Genomic DNA, 18,356 nt, shown 5'->3' with positions numbered 1-18,356 from the left:
TATTATTATTATTTTATCTTAGCCATCTTAGTTGGGGTAAAATGATACCTCATTGTGGTTTTGATTTGCATCTCTCTGATGGCTAATGATGTTGGGCATCTTTTTATGTATTTGATGGCCATTTGAATGCCCTCTTTGGTGAAATGTCTATTCAAGTCCTTTGCCCATTTTGTGATTGGGCTGTTTGTCTTTTTGTTGTTAGGTTGTTGAAGTTTTATATATATTTCTGTTATTAGATTCTTGTCAGATATATGGTTTCCGAATGTGTTCTCCAAGTCAGTAGCTTGTCTTTTCACTTTTTTGGTAATGTCTGTTAAAGAATGAAAGTTTTTAATTTTTATGAAGTCCCATTTATTTATTTTGTCTTTTGTTGCTTGTGCTTTTGTTATTAGATAACCCATTGTTGAAAGCTAGGTCTGAAAGTGTTGCTTCTGCATTTTCTTCTAAGAATTTTAGGGTTTTTGTTTGCACATTTAGGTCCTTATATGTATGGTGTGAGGCATGGATCCTGTTTGATTTTTCTGCATGTAGAAATCCAATTTTCCCAGCACTATTTATTGAAGAGACTCTTCTTTTCCCATCGAATGGACTTAGCACCTTGTCGAAAATCAGTTGACCATAGATATGTGGATTTATTTCTGGACTCTCAATTTTGTTCCACTGGTCTATGTGTCTAATTGTTGTGCCACTACCAGGCTGTTTTGATTACTGTAGCTGTATAATATGTTTTAAAATCAGGAAGTGTGAGTCCTACTTTGTTCTTCTCTTAAAACATTGTTTTAGCTATTTGGGACCTCTTGCCATTCCATATAAAGTTTAGGATTGGTTTTTCTATTTCTGTAAAGAACGCTGTTAGAAATTTGATTGGGATTACATTGAATGTATAGATACCTTTGTGTAATATTTACATCTTAACAACATTGAGTCTTCCAACCCAAGAACATGGAACATCTTTCCATTTATTTAAGTCTTCTTTAACGTCTTTCAGCAGCGTTTTATAATTTTCATTCTATGAGCCCTTCACATCCCTGGTTAGATTCATTCCTAGGTATTTTATTTTCTTAGATGATATTATAAATGGAATTGTTCTCCTAACTCCTTTTCAGATTTCTCATTGCTGGTGTATAGAAACCCAGTTGACTTTTGTTTGTTGACCTTGTGCCCTGCAACTTTGCAAAGTTTCTTTAGTAGCTCTAGAAGTTTTCTTGGCGACTCTTTGGGGCAATAGCAATTTTTAGCTACAACATTCCATTTTTTTCCCTCTCCTCTTAGCATACAAGTAGAATGCTTAAAGATGAAAAAGCAGTTGTCCCTATTGAAAATTTCACAAAGAATATAAAAATGGTGAGCAAAGCAGAGAATTTAGCATTCCCAGGAGAATGAATGAAATTATAGATGTTTTCTTCTTATTTTTATATTGATGCTTTATTTAATTGTTGATTTCCTGTTATAGCCAAATGTGGAGGAAGGAATTTGAGAGTAAGAATCATATTTGGTAAAATTTCTATATTGAGAGTATTCGTTGTAAATAGGATATACTGTACAGTGAAACCGAGACTTTACAGGACTGCCTTGTTTTTCCAGGTCTCACAAGTTTTCAGCCTTGGACACAGTCCAGTCTTGCCACTATTCTATCATTCTCTACTAATGGAAAATAATTTTTCTTCCCTGGCAAGTTTTCGCCTTACGTAGGTTCTACTGTATGTACATAAAATAAATTTGTATAATGAGCTGCTAAACAACATCAAAATGAGGATCATTTTAAAGAATGACTAATTATATTTATAAACCAAAAAAACCTGTTGCCATCGAGTTGATTCCAACTCATAGCGACCCTATAGGACAGAGTAGAACTGCACCATAGAGTTTCCAAGGAGCACCTGCTGGATTCGAACTGCCAACCTTTTGGTTAGCAGCTGAAGCTCTTAACAGCTGCACCACCAGGGTTTCCAATTATATTTATAGGAGTATGAAATTTGTTCATAAATATTGTTCAAAAATTACGTAGGCATTCCTTTTTTAAATTTTAGGTAAAAAATGCCTTTTAAAAACATTGCGCTGATGTTATAAACGAGCAGGTCACGTAGCTACCATTGTGAAGGATGTGTGTTCCCTGAAGAACTGTACTTTGGCCATCACCCTCAATCCAAAGCTGAGTGCTTTTTGTGTGCCCATAAACCCACACGGTTACGGCAGTAAACCCGTTCAGTGATACCATTCACCTCGGCTGGTGGTGCACTCAGCAGAGGTTCAGAACAGGGAGCTTTGCCTTTGGCTCTTCTCTCTGCTTCTCCCTTAAGTGTTAGTGTCCAGTGGTGGTCTTAGGTCTTTTAAGGATATTGATCTCATATAGTTTTCAAAGTATTGTGTCGTGATTATGTTGCTACTTGTCAGTTGGACAAAGAGGCTGAGTAGACTCAATTTAAGAATGCAGACATTATTAGTAGTGCTGTGAGGGCTGTACCCTTCTTTCCCTCTTTTTGCCGCCTCAACCCCCCGGCCGCCCTCCTTAGCTGATTTTGTAGAAGGGGCCCCAGTCGGTCCTAACTTAGAGCGATTTCCCTCAGGTTCCCTTGGCCTTCATCTTAGTTTGGTTTCTCCCTGGAGCAAACCCTGAGACAAGGGTTCAAATTTCAGTAGTTTATTTGGAAAGTGCAATGAATCTCAGTAGGGAAGTGAGTAAGTAAGACAGGGGAAGACAGGTAGCCAACTACCACAGTTGGCAATAGAGCTTAATTGCACAGGGAAGCTCTGGCAAATGGTTCAGAACATTTGGGATATGCAAAAATGGGCCCCTGAACGTCACTGATTGAGGACTGATGTGGGGAGGGGTGCAGGCCGTGGGGAGTTAGCCACAGACTCTTATGGACAGGGCAGCCTCTTCAGGTTCCGAAGGAGCCTGAGGCACAGAGACACAGATGCTGGAACTCAGGAGCCCCCAGAAAGGTCCCAGGGACGTGGGTAGCGTGTTCCCAGCATCTGCTTTAGCCTCCTTAACTGCAGTGCCAAGCATAGGGCTGGCATGTCCAGGCATTTAGGGAGGGGCCCCATGCTAGATGGAAGTCATCCTCTGGCTTTGTTGTCTCTGCTGTTTATACTTCTTGATCCCTTTGCTCCGGCTTTCAGGACAAAGCCCGGACACCTTAGTGTGGACACGAGATTTACTGAGATATGGCTTTGGCCTGCTGTCCACCCCCAGCCTCAACCCTGTGACATCGCCACCCCCCACACATACATATTCTCTGTGCCTCTCACACAAATACACAGAAGTACACATTCTCTCTCCCCTCCCTCACCACCCCCTCCATCCCCATCTCCCTCCTATCTTTCCTCTTCTTCTATTCCTTCTCCCTGCCTCTCCACATTCCCAAATCTCCTCACCCCTGTCTCTCCCATGTCACCCCATCTCTTCCCTTTATCTCTTTCACCCCATATGCTCCCACCGTCTCTCCATCTTTACCTTCCACCCATGCACATGTGCTCTGTCTCTCTCACTTTCTTACTCACTGGCTTGCACCCACAGTGCTTTAAACATTCTGAACAATTCGTATTTCCTAAGAGCATTACGTTAGCTCATACCTCCTTCATCGAGAAGCCCTCTCCCCTGCCCTGCCTCAGGTCTGTGTCATAATTTTCTCAGTAAAGCGCTTCCTTCCTGGTATTGTAATTGTTTATGTGTCTGTCTGTTTTCCCACTTCACTGCGAGCTCCTTGTCTTATTGTTTCAATGCTCTCAGTATCTGACCCAGAATGTGGCACTTAATAAGCGCTCACTAACATTGAGACCGCCCTCCTTGACTGAAATTTAGTTTCTTCATTTTTTTCTCTTGTTCTCTTATGAACTATAAACAACTATGTGAGAACTAATGTGATATTGATTATACCCTGCGTTACACCTTCCCAGAAAGCATTTGTATTTAATAGCAGAGGCATTCTGAAGATCCGATGTCATTACCACATTAAAGATGTGACCCCTGTTGAACATGCCATTATTAGGTTGTGTGTGTCTATAGGGGATAAAGTCTGAGGAGCACAGACCTTCTGAGCTCTCATTTAATTTCTGCTCAGCATTGTGACAGCCACTGAGGGCAGGGCAAGGTAGCCCTTTCCACATGCAACCTTCCGGCTCTTAGAGGACAGAGTCTGTAGCAAATTCCATTTTTTTTATCAGCCAAGCATCTTGCCTGTTACTATGTGTAGTTGAATAAATAAATGTTTCTATTGGTCAAAGTTTGCCATCTAAGAGGAAGCATATGTCTTGGAAAAAAATAGTAGAGGAGAAAGCAGGAGACTGTATCTTAGCGCCTTCTCTCATATTCACCAGAGAGTCGAACTAGACAATTTATGTAACTCTCTGTACCCATTCCTTCCACTCTAATATCAGGGGCTGGGCCAGCGAATCCATGTCTCTTTAGTTCAATTATTCACTTACCCTGTAACTGAGAAGTAGCTGTACAACCCCAAAGACCAATGAAAAAAGGAAGCCTGTGATAGAAAGTAATGGTGGCACTTTAGGCAAGTGGTAATGTGAAGAGGGGGAATTGAAAGAATCTAAGAATACAGAAGAAGGGAACATAATGGAAGAAGGAATGCATTGTGAGCATGAGTTCCCCAAGTTGCTGAAAGATCTGCTGAACCTCCATGTCCTCTTCCTGCAACACCAGATCACCAACAACAGATCCCAGTAGTAACTGAGTTGAAGTAAATTGCTGTTGCACGGTAGGAAGTGAAGGGGAAGGTCCTGCTAGATTGAGGTATGCAGCACCCAGCCCAGGGCCATGAAGCAGTAACAGATAGAACAAGTTGGGCTAATTCAGTGCTTTGGGATTATTAAAACAGATTTCACAAGAGGGAGCGCAAGGATTATCTTTAGAAGGGCTCCAGACCGAGATGCTTTGGGGACACATCTCATGGTGAGGAGCCTAGGCCACATGTAAGGGAAGGACAGGGACCAGGAGCCTACCACCAGAAAGAAGGGTTTTGGTGCAAGCCCTGATACCTGTGGAAGCAGAAAAGGCCCATGGGACCTAATGGGAGAAGAAATTAGGAATAAAACTTGAAAGAGAAGCTGTCAGAGAAATTGATAGATGAGGATGTGCTCTGATGTTGTATCAGAGTTTTTAGCAGGGAGAGTCTTGGAAAGATTTGTGTACACAACATTTTCCTAACTTAAAAACAAAACAAAACTTTTTAAAGTAGTAGAACCATTTGATTAAACACAGATAGAAGAGGAAGTGGGACTAGGGGGCCTCACAGCCCTACAGTCAGAAAAAACCTTGCTCTCGGGTGTTAAGGAGGTGGATCTGAGGAATAGTATCGAATATTGTATGTATAAATAAAAGGTAAAAAAAGAGAGCAAAGTGATATTAGGTGGAAATCCATGGTCCTCGGGCATAGAAAATTAGTTTATATCAATCATTGATTTATCATAGTCTCTGGTTTCAGAATACATTGTACGGTTTTTATTTACGTCATTAATTTAGAAAAGAGTACCTACAATTTAGTGAACTTTTCAGATGCATTGAGAGCAATCTAAATTGGGCTCTTGAAGGTACTTATTTTTCTTTATGAACTCCTTATGCAGTTACCACTTCCTTTTTGCTTCAACAAAATCAGTTGAATAAAACCCTCATTTTTTCATGAGAAAGTGCCGTTATCTTTGTAAGTTACGGCTCTGAAGTGATCCTGTAGTGAGGAACTCAGGTACAATGCCTGTTGTGTGTTTACAGTGATTCAAAAAGCATATGATTACATTTGTAGCCACAGGGGGAAAATTTTTTTTTATTTAACTTCTAACCAAAACCAAAAAAACCCATTGCTGTCAAGTTGATTCCGACTCATAACGACCCTATAGGACAGAGTAGAACTGCCGCGTAAGGTTTCCAAGGAGCGAGCCCCTGGCGGATTTAAACTGCCGACCTTTTGGTTAGCAGCCATAGCTCTTGACCACTACACCACCAGGGTTTCCTGTTTAACGTCTAAGTATACGTTTATTTTGTAATCCATCTCCTACTTCTTTTTAAAGATACTTTCCCTTGGATCCTGTAAAGTGTGTCTGTTTAAAGATTTTGGGGTTAAAAACTAAACATCTATGAGTTCAAAGGAATGGATATAAAACAATGATGTTAATTGTATTTTCTTAATTGCCTTATTTCTTTATCTTTTCTTGGTTTATTTTATTCTTTTATCATTTGTATTGGCCTTATAAAAGTTATTTAAGTTGTATCTATTTTAGATCATTGCTTGCAATCTATCATGTTTAATAGCATTCTGCTAAAGCGAAAAAAAAATCCTGCCTCTTATTAAAAATCGGGCACCTTTTAAAATATTTTGAGGAAGACAGATCAGCTTTGGTTACTATGGCCAGTTCACTTTGTGTGTGTGAAAACAAAGCCCAGGCCTATTTTATGTGCAGACTGACAGCCGAGGGAGCAGCTTAATTGATTATCTCGTAGGTATGTTTCTAGCTGCCGTGCATCAACTGCCCAATTTAGAAAACGTCCTGATACTTATCTGTGATGGACTTTTTCAAGGCTTTAATTAGTAACTTGCTGAATCAAAGTGCTTTTTATGCCTTGCTTTTCAAAAAAAGGCATTTTATGATTGGATCACTTTCTTCAATTACAGTGTGGTAATGATGCAGACATCTTTATATAGTTATTAGTGCCGGAGCAAACTTGGCTGTTGTGGTGCTGTTGCCCACGATGTGTTTTTGTTCATAGAAAATGGACTTCATTTTAAATTGACAATCAAACAAATATTATACAGTACTCTGTTGCAGCTACTAGGGCCATGACATTATATAGCTATCATATAGCTAAGAATACTCTGTCCTATAGGGTCACTATGAGTCGTTGGTTTTTTTGGGGGGTTTATAGCTAAGAAGTGGGACTGATTTTTTCCCCTTTGCTTAGGACAAAACTTTTCAAGGAAAACAGCGTCTAATGTGTAACTTCCGTATATTGAATCACTGGATGTTCGTGATAACCTAATGAGAGTGTCAACATGTTGTCATGTACCTTGAAGTTTTTTATTCCCTAAATTGATGAAAGATTAAGTAAAAATCCACAAAACCTTCATTTTTTTAGTTCATACACCATTTTATACAGTTCAACTTTTCATATGTATTATTTGTGAAATTGTCTACTTTCTAAAATAAGCTGAATTTCTTGGCAACGTCGGCTTTTACTTTCTACTTCATTGTTCCTTGTATGCTCTAAAGACTGCAAGATATGTAGACAGGTACTAGTTGTCGTAATAGCCACCACAAAATAACACGTTGTTTACATATAGGTGGAATACGAGATTCAAATTAAGAAGATGCAGCTACTTTCAAAAGATAGCCTGGGAATAAAGGGCAAACTGAAAGATGAAGACAGGGAGAAGGTAATACATAAACTTTGTGTTTATAGAGGCTTTCTGGAATGTTCATCTTTTAAAATAATTGCTTTAAATAAAACCGTCTTATTATGAAGAGCTTTTCGATTAAGCCGTGATTATTTAACTTAGCGAGTATTGCTTTAATGTCAATTCAGTTAAATTTACTGAAAGGCAGTCACTTCGGGGTTAAAAGAGAGAGAAACCAAAGAAAATCTTAGTGTCCTTAGGAGGTAAAATTGTGTATTTTTAATAATACTTTGTAGATTTTTTTGTTTGTTTTAGTTTGAGAAGTATTTTAAATGAAAAGCAAACCAAAATGTGGTATTTTGATTCTTTTCCTCTTGTATATAATTTTGTATATTTTAACCTTTTTGTAGAGAAAGTAGAAAGAAAAGATTGCATATCTAAGTGACAGACAAAAAGACTGGCAAGGAATACTTAAATAAATTCTGCTATGTATCTGCCGTAATGCAGGCTTCTAATCCTCCCGCCTATCTCCATATAAATGATTCTATTCAAGACCATAGATGTTTTCTTCACTAAAAGCAGTAAAGCTCTTTTAGATGAAATGTCTAAAAACATCTTGTAATAACTTGGAGCATGCTGGCGAGAGTAGTCACTTGTGACTATGTGTGAAACCCCCTCAGCCAGTCGACATTGTAATAAGCAAAAACGGTAGCATCACTCCGTTACTCAGAAAAGCCAACAGCGTGCTTGTTCCTCAGGCTGCAGCATTCATTAAGGAAAGCTTACTGGGCTGAAAGCTGCGAACAGATGATAACAGGATATGATTTTCATATTTAATGCTTTCCTTGGAAGAGTATGTGTGCTACAGATTGATAGAAGAATCAACTGCTACTTTACTAAAAGACTTTCAGGTTTGCCCTATAGCTACCGATGGAATCATTCAGCCAAGAAATTAACTTTTTCTCCTTTTACCTGCTTTATATATCTGCTAAGCAGGCTGCCTGGCTGCCAGTAAATGCTATTATGCAGCTAACTGTTCGGTATTTAAGACTCTTATCAGAAAAGAAACAGAGGCCACACTGCTTTGTTTTTATAGTAGGAGGAAGGTTTTAGTTTTTTTCCTTCTGTGCATTAGCAGGCATTAATCTAAGTTTATAGAAAGTTTTAGTTTTCTTCCCTATAGATTAAAAGTTAAAAAAAAAAAACCTAGAAATTAAGAGTATTCTTTAAACTGTGAGATACAAAACACAAAGCCCCAGCAACCTTGACCTATATAAAAAGGCCTTTAATGATCAATGACTTAAATGCCATTAGATGTACACCAGAGGTGGCGTGATGTGATAGACTTCTGAACTGTTCAGGCGGCTTTCCTTTTTGAAGTTTGGTCATAAAATAATTGACATGTTTTTAATCTATAAACCACTTTGTTCTTTCTATGACATTCCTGATAGACACAGTACGGCAGTGTTGATGGTACTTAAGTAAAATGGAACACTTTTTTTCTGTGCACACTGCCAGTTCTTTACCTTACACATAGCTATGTGGGTATGTATTCTCCTTTTAAGCCGTATTTAAAATTAGGGCGGGAGCCATATAGCTGACAGTCCCCTAAAATATTACATATTAGAATTAGAAGAGAAACATTTTCCTTTATACTGAAAAGTGTCATCTCCTTAAAAGCGTTGGCTGTTAATGTGTGTAAGAACCAATTAGATAACATATTGAAAAATTTTTATCTTACCTTCCCTGGTCTTTCATTGATGTTTGAGCGATTAAAACGTAAGTATATTTCAGCAGAATCACAAATTAGTTCATCCTTACCGTATACTGATTCCAGGACAATTCCCTATCATGCAAATTACGTTTTATTTTTTCTGTGCTCCTCCTCTTTGGACAGCCATATGAGTTAGTCTCTGTGCCCAGAGTCGTTGGTGTCCAGGGACTCCCTCCGAGGAGCACAGTACACTCTCACTGGTTGAATTCAGTAAATAGTTGTTGAGCGATTGTTGAGCAGTTGTTCTGTATGAAAAGCCACAGTAGGCCTCTTCATGAGTACCTCTTCCTAAATGATACAATTCCTGTCCTCGAGATGCTTACCATAAAGTGATGTTCTTTCTAAAGCACAGGATGTTACATGGTAAGTGCTACTTACGTGGGGCAAGTGTGAGTTCACGGAGGAACAAAGCACTGCTTCCTCTGAAATGAGTCACTCAAGGCTTGGTGAAGGAGGTGGCATTTGAGCTGGGCATTGAAGAACAGGAAGGACCCCAGTCAGTGGGATGTGATAGGCATCCTGGGTAGGAGCGGTTACATGTGAAGGAGTGGAAGCAGGAAAGCCCTGTGGGTAGTAGCTCGGTCTGGCTGAAGTCTAAAGTTCTTAAAGGAAGCAGTAGAAAATGAGTTTGGGACTTATCATGGAACTTCTTAGTACCAGGGTCTGCAATTGAGATTTCCCCATGGAATCACTCTGTGTGTGTGTGTGTCTGTGTGTGTGTGTTGGGCAGTTGAAAGAAGGACTCGTGAGCAGAGCAGTTACATCTAAGTGTGCAGCTGTGGGAAGATGAGTCTGCAGTGCTGTACAAGATGACCTGGAGGAAAGAGACAGTGGAGCTAAGGAAGTCAGGGCCAGTTCAGATAGGAGGAATTAACTGAGTACCCAAACTGAGTGGTGGCCACTGAAGTGGAAAGCACTAATGAAGAGGAGAGGATCCATCAAATTAATGATATTTTGAATTATAAAAAGTAGCTGTACAACTTCCAACCATAAGCAGTAACTTAAAGGTTCTACTTAAAAAGAATAGTTAATAAGTCGTCATTGTCCATTTTTTCAATGTTAAACTCCAGCCCGGTTTTCCACTAACACATCTGTTGTTTTCATGCAGCCAGGGGAAGCTCTGTATAGTCATATGTTTTCTTAAGAGAATTAATAATTGTGCTACTCATCCCCAAAGCTTGTTTCTGCTATTAATTACTGATGACCTTTTTTTTTTTTAAACAAAGATAACAAAAAGACAAAAACAAAGTTTAGGCCCTGTTTGAATTCTCACAAATTTTACTGCAATAATCCTTTCCATCTATTATACATTATCACTTTGTATTTCAGGGTAAACTCTTATTCTGCTTGCCAAAAGAAGGGTAGAAGAAAACTGTAGTTTTATAGTCATACCGATGACACAGCTGAAAGGAAAACAATTATTTGTCTATGAGCTGAGCTGCTTCTATTTACAGGAGGAGTAAAAACCTGCAAAGGACAGGTCTGGTTCTCTTTTATACGGACACTTGGGAAATTGGGGCTTTGCAGTTTCTTCCTTATGCCCTCCCAGGTGTTGTCCTGTGTAGCCAAGAGGCATGTGATTGAGTAGGTGACCACTATGAGCAGCTAGAGTGCAGCCCCACTGGGGAACTGTGGGAGACTGTGTAGAACATGCCTCAGGGTTGTTGTACATGGAGCATAGGAAAGGGGACGTTTACCCTGCCACTCCTACGTGTCACTGACCGAGGGCTGTGCCTAGCTCCACTTCTGGCCCACTCTGCAGGGACTGAGGGAAGTCATCATGCCAAGAGACGTAAGTCCTTGCAGAAGGACACTGTAGGCATGTCCTGGGATGGTGAGGGGCCAGAAAAAGAGCAGGGGTGGGGGTGGTGGTAGAGAGGGGTTTGGAAGATTACTTAATTTTATCTATAAAGCCCCAATTTCCTATCCTTACTAGCTCAAAGTGCTCCTTTCACCTCCTTGAATCACTGCTGATTTGTAGACAATGCAATCATCTCCCTAAAGTGGGGCTCTGAGCAGTTGCCCAGGTTCCATTACTGAGAGGGTGTGCCTTCATGGGGGTGGTGACCTTCTCAGCTCTGCCATCCTCAAAGTTGTGAACATTTGACTTACAGCGATGACAGGTGTTCAGCTGGACCTCTTTCATGTCAATAGCTTTCTTTAAATGTGTGTCTGTTCAGTGTTGGAGGGACTCTGATGGTACAGTGGTTAAAGCACTTAGCTGCTAACCAAAAGGTCGGCGGTTCAAACCCACCAGTTGCTCCATGGGAGAAATATGTGGCAGTCTGTTTCCATAAAGATTTACAGTTTAGGAAACCATAGAGGGTTGCTATGAGTCAGAATCGACTCAGTGGCAGTGGTTTTGGTACCTATTCAGAAAACAACTAGAAATTAAATTTAATTACACAAGTAAATTTTCAAGTCCTGGCCCCAAAACTAGATCCACATACCTTTCTTCAGGAGAGGGTTCTGTCCATTTACCAGACCAGGAGCTCCCTCAGGGCTCCTTAGGCCCCTTCCCTGCTGTACCTGGGAAATGGTAGGCCCTCAGTAGTGGCTTGCTGACTCAAAAAGGAGATGAGGCGAAAGCTGTTCTCTTTCAGTGAGGTATGCACCCTGTTTCATTTGCCCTCTCCACACCCTGCTTCCCTGAAAGGAAAACAACAGCTGAAAGGAAACTCTGGAATGCCTTCCAAATGGCCAGTTGGGGGAGTATAACTTGGATTAACAGCTAGCGCTTACATTGGTTTTACGGTGTTTCGGGTACTTCTAAGGCATAAGAACTTTACACACATAGTATAAGAAACTTTATACACACACGTCCACAAAAGTAAAAACTATTTTTAAGCCCGTTTTACGGATTAGGAAAAAAAAAGTTAAGTAACTTGCCCACAGATCACCGAACTGGCAAGTGGCAGAGCTGGGACTCAAATCCCAGCCAACTGGTCCAAAGTCATAATTAGTAAATACGTCAAGCTGCTTTCATTTAGGAAAATGGTGGGAGGGAGACTTTCTTTAAGGTGTTTAGCTTACCTGTGTTTTATTGACTATGCAAAGGCATCTGACTGGGTCGATCATAACAAATTATGTATAACGTTGTGAAGAATGGGAATTCCAGAACACTTAATTGTGCTTGTGAGGAAACTACATAGATCAAGAGGCCATCATTCCAACAGAACGGGGGGATACTGCGTGGTTTAAAGTCAGAAAAGTTGTGCATCAGATGTGTATCCTTTCACCATACTTACTCAATCTGTATGCTGAGCAAATAATCCAAGAAGCTGGACTATATGAAAAGAACGGAGCATCAGGATTGGAGGAAGACTCATTCACAACCTGTGATATGCAGGTGACACAACCTTGTTTGTTGAAAGTGAGGAGGACTTGAAGCACTTACTGCTGAAGATCAAAGACCACAGTCTTCAGTACGGATTACATGTCAACATAAAGAAAACAAAAATCCTCACAACTGGACCAATAAGCAACATCATGATAAAAGGAGAAAATGTTGAAGTTGTCAAGGATTTCATTTTATTTGGATCCAAAATCAATGCCCATGGAAGCAGCAGTCAAGAAATCAAATGACGTATTGCACTGGGCAAATTTGCTGCAAAAGACCTATGAAGTGTTAAAAAGCAAAGATGTCACTTTGAGGACTAAGGTGTGCCTGACCCCAGCCATGGTATTTTCCGTCACGTCATGTGCATGTGAAAGCTAGGCAATGAATAAGGAAGACCGAAGGCTTTGAATTATGGTATTGGGGAAGAATGGTGAATATACCATAGACCGCCAGAAGAACAAACAAATCTGTCTTAGAAGAAGTACAACCACAATGCTCCTTAGAAGTGAGAATGGCAAGACTTTGCCTCATGTACTTTGAACATGTTATCAGGAGGGACCATTCCCTGGAGAAGGACATCATGCTGGTAAAGTAGGGAGTTGGTGAAAAAGAGGAAGACGCTCAACGAGATGGATTGACACACTGGCTGCAACAGTGAGCTCAAACATAGCAACGATTGTGAAGATGGCATAGGACCAGGCACTGTTTTGTTCTGTTGTATGTAGGGTAGCTATGAGTTGTAACTGACTTGACGGCACCTAACCACAACAACAACAAAAGACATTATTGGGTCAAATGACAACATTTAAATAGGGACTAAACCCAACCAAACCCATTGCCATTGAGTCAGTTCCAACTTATAGCGACTCTATAGGACAGAGTAGAACTGCCCCATAGAGTTTCCAAGCAGTGTCTGGATGGATTTGAACCTCTTGATCTTTTGGTTAGCAGCTGTAGCACTTAACCACTATGCTACAAGGGTTTCCAAGTATGAACTATGGAATAGAAAACAGGATTGAATCAATGTTAGATTTCCTAATATTCATCATTGAGTTCTTAAGAAAAAGAATGTCCCTGTGTTTAGGAAATATACACTGAAGCAATTAGTGGTAAAGGGTAATAAGTCTCTGCCTTACTCTCTTACAACATATGGGATAGTCACATCAGATCACAGAATGGTGGACAACCACACAATGCTGAGATTCATGGCCTAGTCAAGTTGACACACATTTTTTGGGGACATGATTCAGTCCATAAAGTGCATATATAAATTGCCTGTTGCTGAGCCGAGTCTGACTCATAGCGACCCTATAGGACAGAGTAGAACTACCTCATAGGGTTTCCAAGGAGCAGCTGGTAGACTCAAACTGCCAATCTTTTGGTTTGCAGCCTAATGCTTAACCACTGAGCTACCAGGGCTCTGCATACATAAATATACATATATAAATGTGCACATATATATATGTTGAGAAAGAAAGATAAATGGACCAAACTTAAACCACTGGTGAATCTGACTAAAGCGTATTGAGGGTGTTTCTTGTATGATTCTTGTACCTTTTCTGTACGTTTGAAATTATATCAAAATAAAAAGTTACCCTCCTCCAAAACAATAACAACAACAAAAACCAGAAATATAGCAGGAAGAACTTCCTGTTAGATCTCAGCAGATCCTCAAATGCAAGTTGCCTTTTTTGGGACTTATGAGTGAATTACGTAGTAGTCCCCATAGACTTTCATTTTTATGCATAGATAAGGGCCACCCTTTCATAACTCCTATGGTGCAAAGCCCCTTGCCGTCAAGTTGGTTTTGATTCATAGTGACCCTATAGGACAGAGTAGAACTGCCCCATAGGGTTTTTTTTTTTTTTTATTAACTTTTATTGAGCTTCAAGTGAACGTTTACAAATCAAGTCAGACTGTCACATATAAGTTTATATACACCTTACTCCCTACTCCCACTTGCTCTCCCCCTAATGAGTCAGCCCTTCCAGTCTCTCCTTTCGTGACAATTTTGCCAGCTTCCAATTCTCTCTATCCTCCCATCCCCCCTCCAGACAGGAGATGCCAACACAGTCTCAAGTGTCCACCTGATATAATTAGCTCACTCTTCATCAGCATCTCTCTCCTACCCACTGTCCAGTCCGTTTCATGTCTGATGAGTTGTCTTCGGGGTTGGTTCCTGTCCTGTGCCAACAGAAGGTTTGGGGACCATGACCGCCGGGATTCCTCTAGTCTCAGTCAGACCATTAAGTATGGTCTTTTTATGTGAATTTGGGGTCTGCATCCCACTGATCTCCTGCTCCCTCAGGGGTTCTCTGTTGTGCTCCCTGTCAGGGCAGTCATCGATTGTGGCCGGGCACCAACTAGTTCTTCTGGTCTCAGGATAATGTAGGTCTCTGGTTCATGTGGCCCTTTCTGTCTCTTGGGCTCTTAGTTGTCGTGTGACCTTGGTGTTCTCCATTCTCCTTTGCTCCAGGTGGGTTGAGACCAATTGCTGCATCTTAGATGGCCGCTTGTTAGCATTTAAGACCGCAGATGCCACATTTCAAAGTGGGATGCAGAATGTTTTCATAAGAGAATTACTTTGCCAGTTGACTTAGAAGTCCCCTTAAACCATGGTCCCCAAACCCCCGCCGTTGCTCCGCTGACCTTTGAAGCATTCATTTTATCCCGGAAACTTCTTTGCTTTTGGTCCAGTCCAACTGAGCTGACCTCCCATGTATGGAGTGTTGTCCTTCCCTTCACCTAAAGCAGTTCTTATCTACTAATTAATCAGTAAAAAACCCTCTCCCTCCCTCCCCCCCTTGTAACCACAAAAGTATGTGTTCTTCTCAGCTTATACTATTTCTCAAGATCTTATAATAGTGGTCTTACACAATATTTGTCCTTTTGCCTCTGACTAATTTCGCTCAGCATAATGCCTTCCAAGTTCCTCCATGTTATGAAATGTTTCACAGATTCGTCACTGTTCTTTATCGATGCGTAGTATTCTGTTGTGTGAATATACCACAATTTATTTAACCATTCATCCGTTGATGGACACCTTGGTTGCTTCCAGCTTTTTGCTATTGTAAACAGAGCTGCAATAAACATGGGTGTGCATATATCTGTTTGTGTGAAGGCTCTTATTTCTCTAGGGTATATTCCAAGGAGTGGGATTTCTGGGTTGTATGGTAGTTCTATTTCTAACTGTTTAAGATAACGCCAGATAGATTTCCAAAGTGGTTGTACCATTTTACAATCCCACCAGCAGTGTATAAGAGTTCCAGTCTCTCTGCAGCCTCTCCAACATTTATTATTTTGTGTTTTTTGGATTAATGCCAGCCTTGCTGGTGTGAGATGGAATCTCATCGTAGTTTTAATTTGCATTTCTCTAATGGCTAATGATCGAGAGCATTTTCTCATGTATCTGTTGGCTGCCTGAATATCTTCTTTAGTGAAGTGTGTGTTCATATCCTTTGCCCACTTCTTGATTGGGTTGTTTGTCTTTTTGTGGTTGAGTTTTGACAGAATCATATAGATTTTAGAGATCAGGCGCTGGTCGGAGATGTCATAGCTGAAAATTCTTTCCCAGTCTGTAGGTGGTCTTTTTACTCTTTTGGTGAAGTCTTTAGATGAGCATAGGTGTTTAATTTTTAGGCGCTCCCAGTTATCTGGTTTCTCTTCGTCATTTTTGGTAATGTTTTGTATTCTGTTTATGCCTTGTATTAGGGCTCCTAAGGTTGTCCCTATTTTTTCTTCCATGATCTTCATCGTTTTAGTCTTTATGTTTAGGTCTTTGATCCACTTGGAGTTAGTTTTTGTGCATGGTGTGAGGTATGGGTCCTGTTTCATTCTTTTGCAAATGGATATCCAGTTATGCCAGCACCATTTGTTAAACAGACTATCTTTTCCCCAATTAACTGACACTGGGCCTTTGTCAAATATCAGCTGCTCATACATGGATGGATTTATATCTGGGTTCTCAATTCTGTTCCATTGGTCTATGTGCCTGTTGTTGTACCAGTACCAGGCTCTTTTGACTACTGTGGCTGTATAATAGGTTCTGAAATCAGGTAGTGTGAGGCCTCCCACTTTCTTCTTCTTTTTCAGTAATGCTTTGCTTATCCGGGGCTTCTTTCCCTTCCATATGAAGTTGGTGATTTGTTTCTCTATCTCCTTAAAAAATGACATTGGAATTTGGATCGGAAGTGCATTGTATGTATAGATGGCTTTTGGTAGAATAGACATTTTTACTATGTTAAGTCTTCCTATCCATGAGCAAGGTATGTTTTTCCACTTGAGTATGTCCTTTTTAATTTCTTGTAGTAGAGTTTTGTAGTTTTCTTTGTACAGGTCTTTTACATCCTTGGTAAGATTTATTCCTAAGTATTTTATCCTCTTGGGGGCTACTGTGAATGGTATTGATTTGTTATTTCCTCTTCGATGTTCTTTTTGTTGATGTAGAGGAATCCAAGTGATTTTTGTATGTTTATCTTATAACCTGAGACTCTGCCAAACTCTTCTATTAGTTTCAGTAGTTTTCTGGAGGATTCCTTAGGGTTTTCTGTGTATAAGATCATGTCATCTGCAAATAGAGATAATTTTACTTCCTCTTTGCCAATCCGGATGCCCTTTATTTCTTTGTCTAGCCTAATTGCTCTGGCTAGGCCTTCTAGCACAATGTTGAATAAGAGTGGTGATAAAGGGCATCCTTGTCTGGTTCCCGTTCTGAACGGAAATGCTTTCAGGTTCTCTCCATTTAGAATGATGTTGGCTGTTGGCTTTGCATAGATGCCCTTTATTATGTTGAGGAATTTTCCTTCAATTCCTATTTTGGTGAGAGTTTTTATCATAAATGGGTGTTGGACTTTGTCAAATGCCTTTTCTGCATCAATTGATAAGATCATGTGGTTTTTGTCTTTTGTTTTATTTATGTGGTGGATTACATTAATGGTTTTTCTAATATTAAACTAGCCTTGCATACCTGGTATAAATCCCACTTGATCAGGGTGAATTATTTTTTTGATATGTTGTTGAATTCTATTGGCTAGAATTTTGTTGAGGATTTTTGCATCTCTGTTCATGAGGGATATAGGTATGTAATTTTCTTTTTTTGTAATGTCTTTACCTGGTTTTGGTATCAGGGAGATGGTGGCTTCGTAAAATGAGTTGGGTAGTATTCTGTCATTTTTTTATGCTTTGAAATACCTTTAGTAGTAGTGGTGTGAACTCTTCTCTGAAAGTTTGGTAGAACTCTGCAGTGAAGCCGTCCGGGCCAGGGCTTTTTTTTGTTGGGAGTTTTTTGATTACCGTTTCAATCTCTTTTTTTGTTATGGGTCTATTTAGTTGTTGTACTTCTGAATGTGTTAGTTTAGGTAGGTAGCGTTTTTCCAGGAATTCATCCATTTCTTCTAGGTTTGCAAATTTGTTAGAGTACAATTTTTCGTAATAATCTGATATGATTCTTTTAATTTCAGTTGGGTCTGTTGTGATGTGGCCCTTCTCGTTTCTTATTTGGGTTATTTGTTTCCTTTCCTGTATTTCTTTAGTCAGTCTGGCCAATGGTTTACCAATTTTGTTAATTTTTTCAAAGAACCACCTTTTGGCTTTGTTAATTCTTTCAATTTTTTTTCTGTTCTCTAACTCATTTAGTTCAGCTCTAATTTTTATTATTTGTTCTCTTCTGGTGCCCGATGGATTCTTTTGTTGCTCACTTTCTATTTGTTCAAGTTGTAGGGACAGTTCTTTGATTTTGGCTCTTTGTTCTTTTTGTATGTGTGCATTTATCGATATAAATTGGCCTCTGAGTACTGCTTTTGCTGTGTCCCAGAGGTTTTGATAGGAAGTATTTTCATTCTCGTTGCTTTCTATGAATTTCCTTATTCCCTCCTTGATGTCTTCTATAACCCAGTCT

The 18,356-nt window shown here is 39.9% G+C and overlaps 1 protein-coding gene across 10 annotated transcripts in view; it reads left to right on the top strand.

Moving 5' to 3' along the window:
- KIZ (kizuna centrosomal protein) overlaps nt 1-18,356 on the top strand; it is a 153,533-nt gene that overhangs the window by 13,620 nt on the left and 121,557 nt on the right. For 9 of the 10 annotated variants that reach the window (XR_010319186.1, XR_010319185.1, XR_010319187.1 and 6 more), the window contains one exon: nt 7,293-7,385. The exons of the other annotated variant lie outside the window; for it this stretch is intronic. Coding sequence is in view for 5 of the 9 variants with exons in the window: in XM_064275720.1 (XP_064131790.1) it covers nt 7,293-7,385 (93 nt within the window). In the remaining 4 variants the exon portion in view is untranslated. The remainder of the gene's footprint in view (nt 1-7,292; nt 7,386-18,356) is intronic. 10 annotated transcript variants of the gene reach the window in all.

This window comes from Loxodonta africana, chromosome 24 (assembly GCF_030014295.1).
Source record: "Loxodonta africana isolate mLoxAfr1 chromosome 24, mLoxAfr1.hap2, whole genome shotgun sequence".
Lineage (NCBI taxonomy): Eukaryota > Metazoa > Chordata > Mammalia > Proboscidea > Elephantidae > Loxodonta > Loxodonta africana.
The sequence above is the reverse complement of the archived record's forward strand: the minus strand, read 5'-3'. Positions and strand labels throughout refer to the sequence as shown.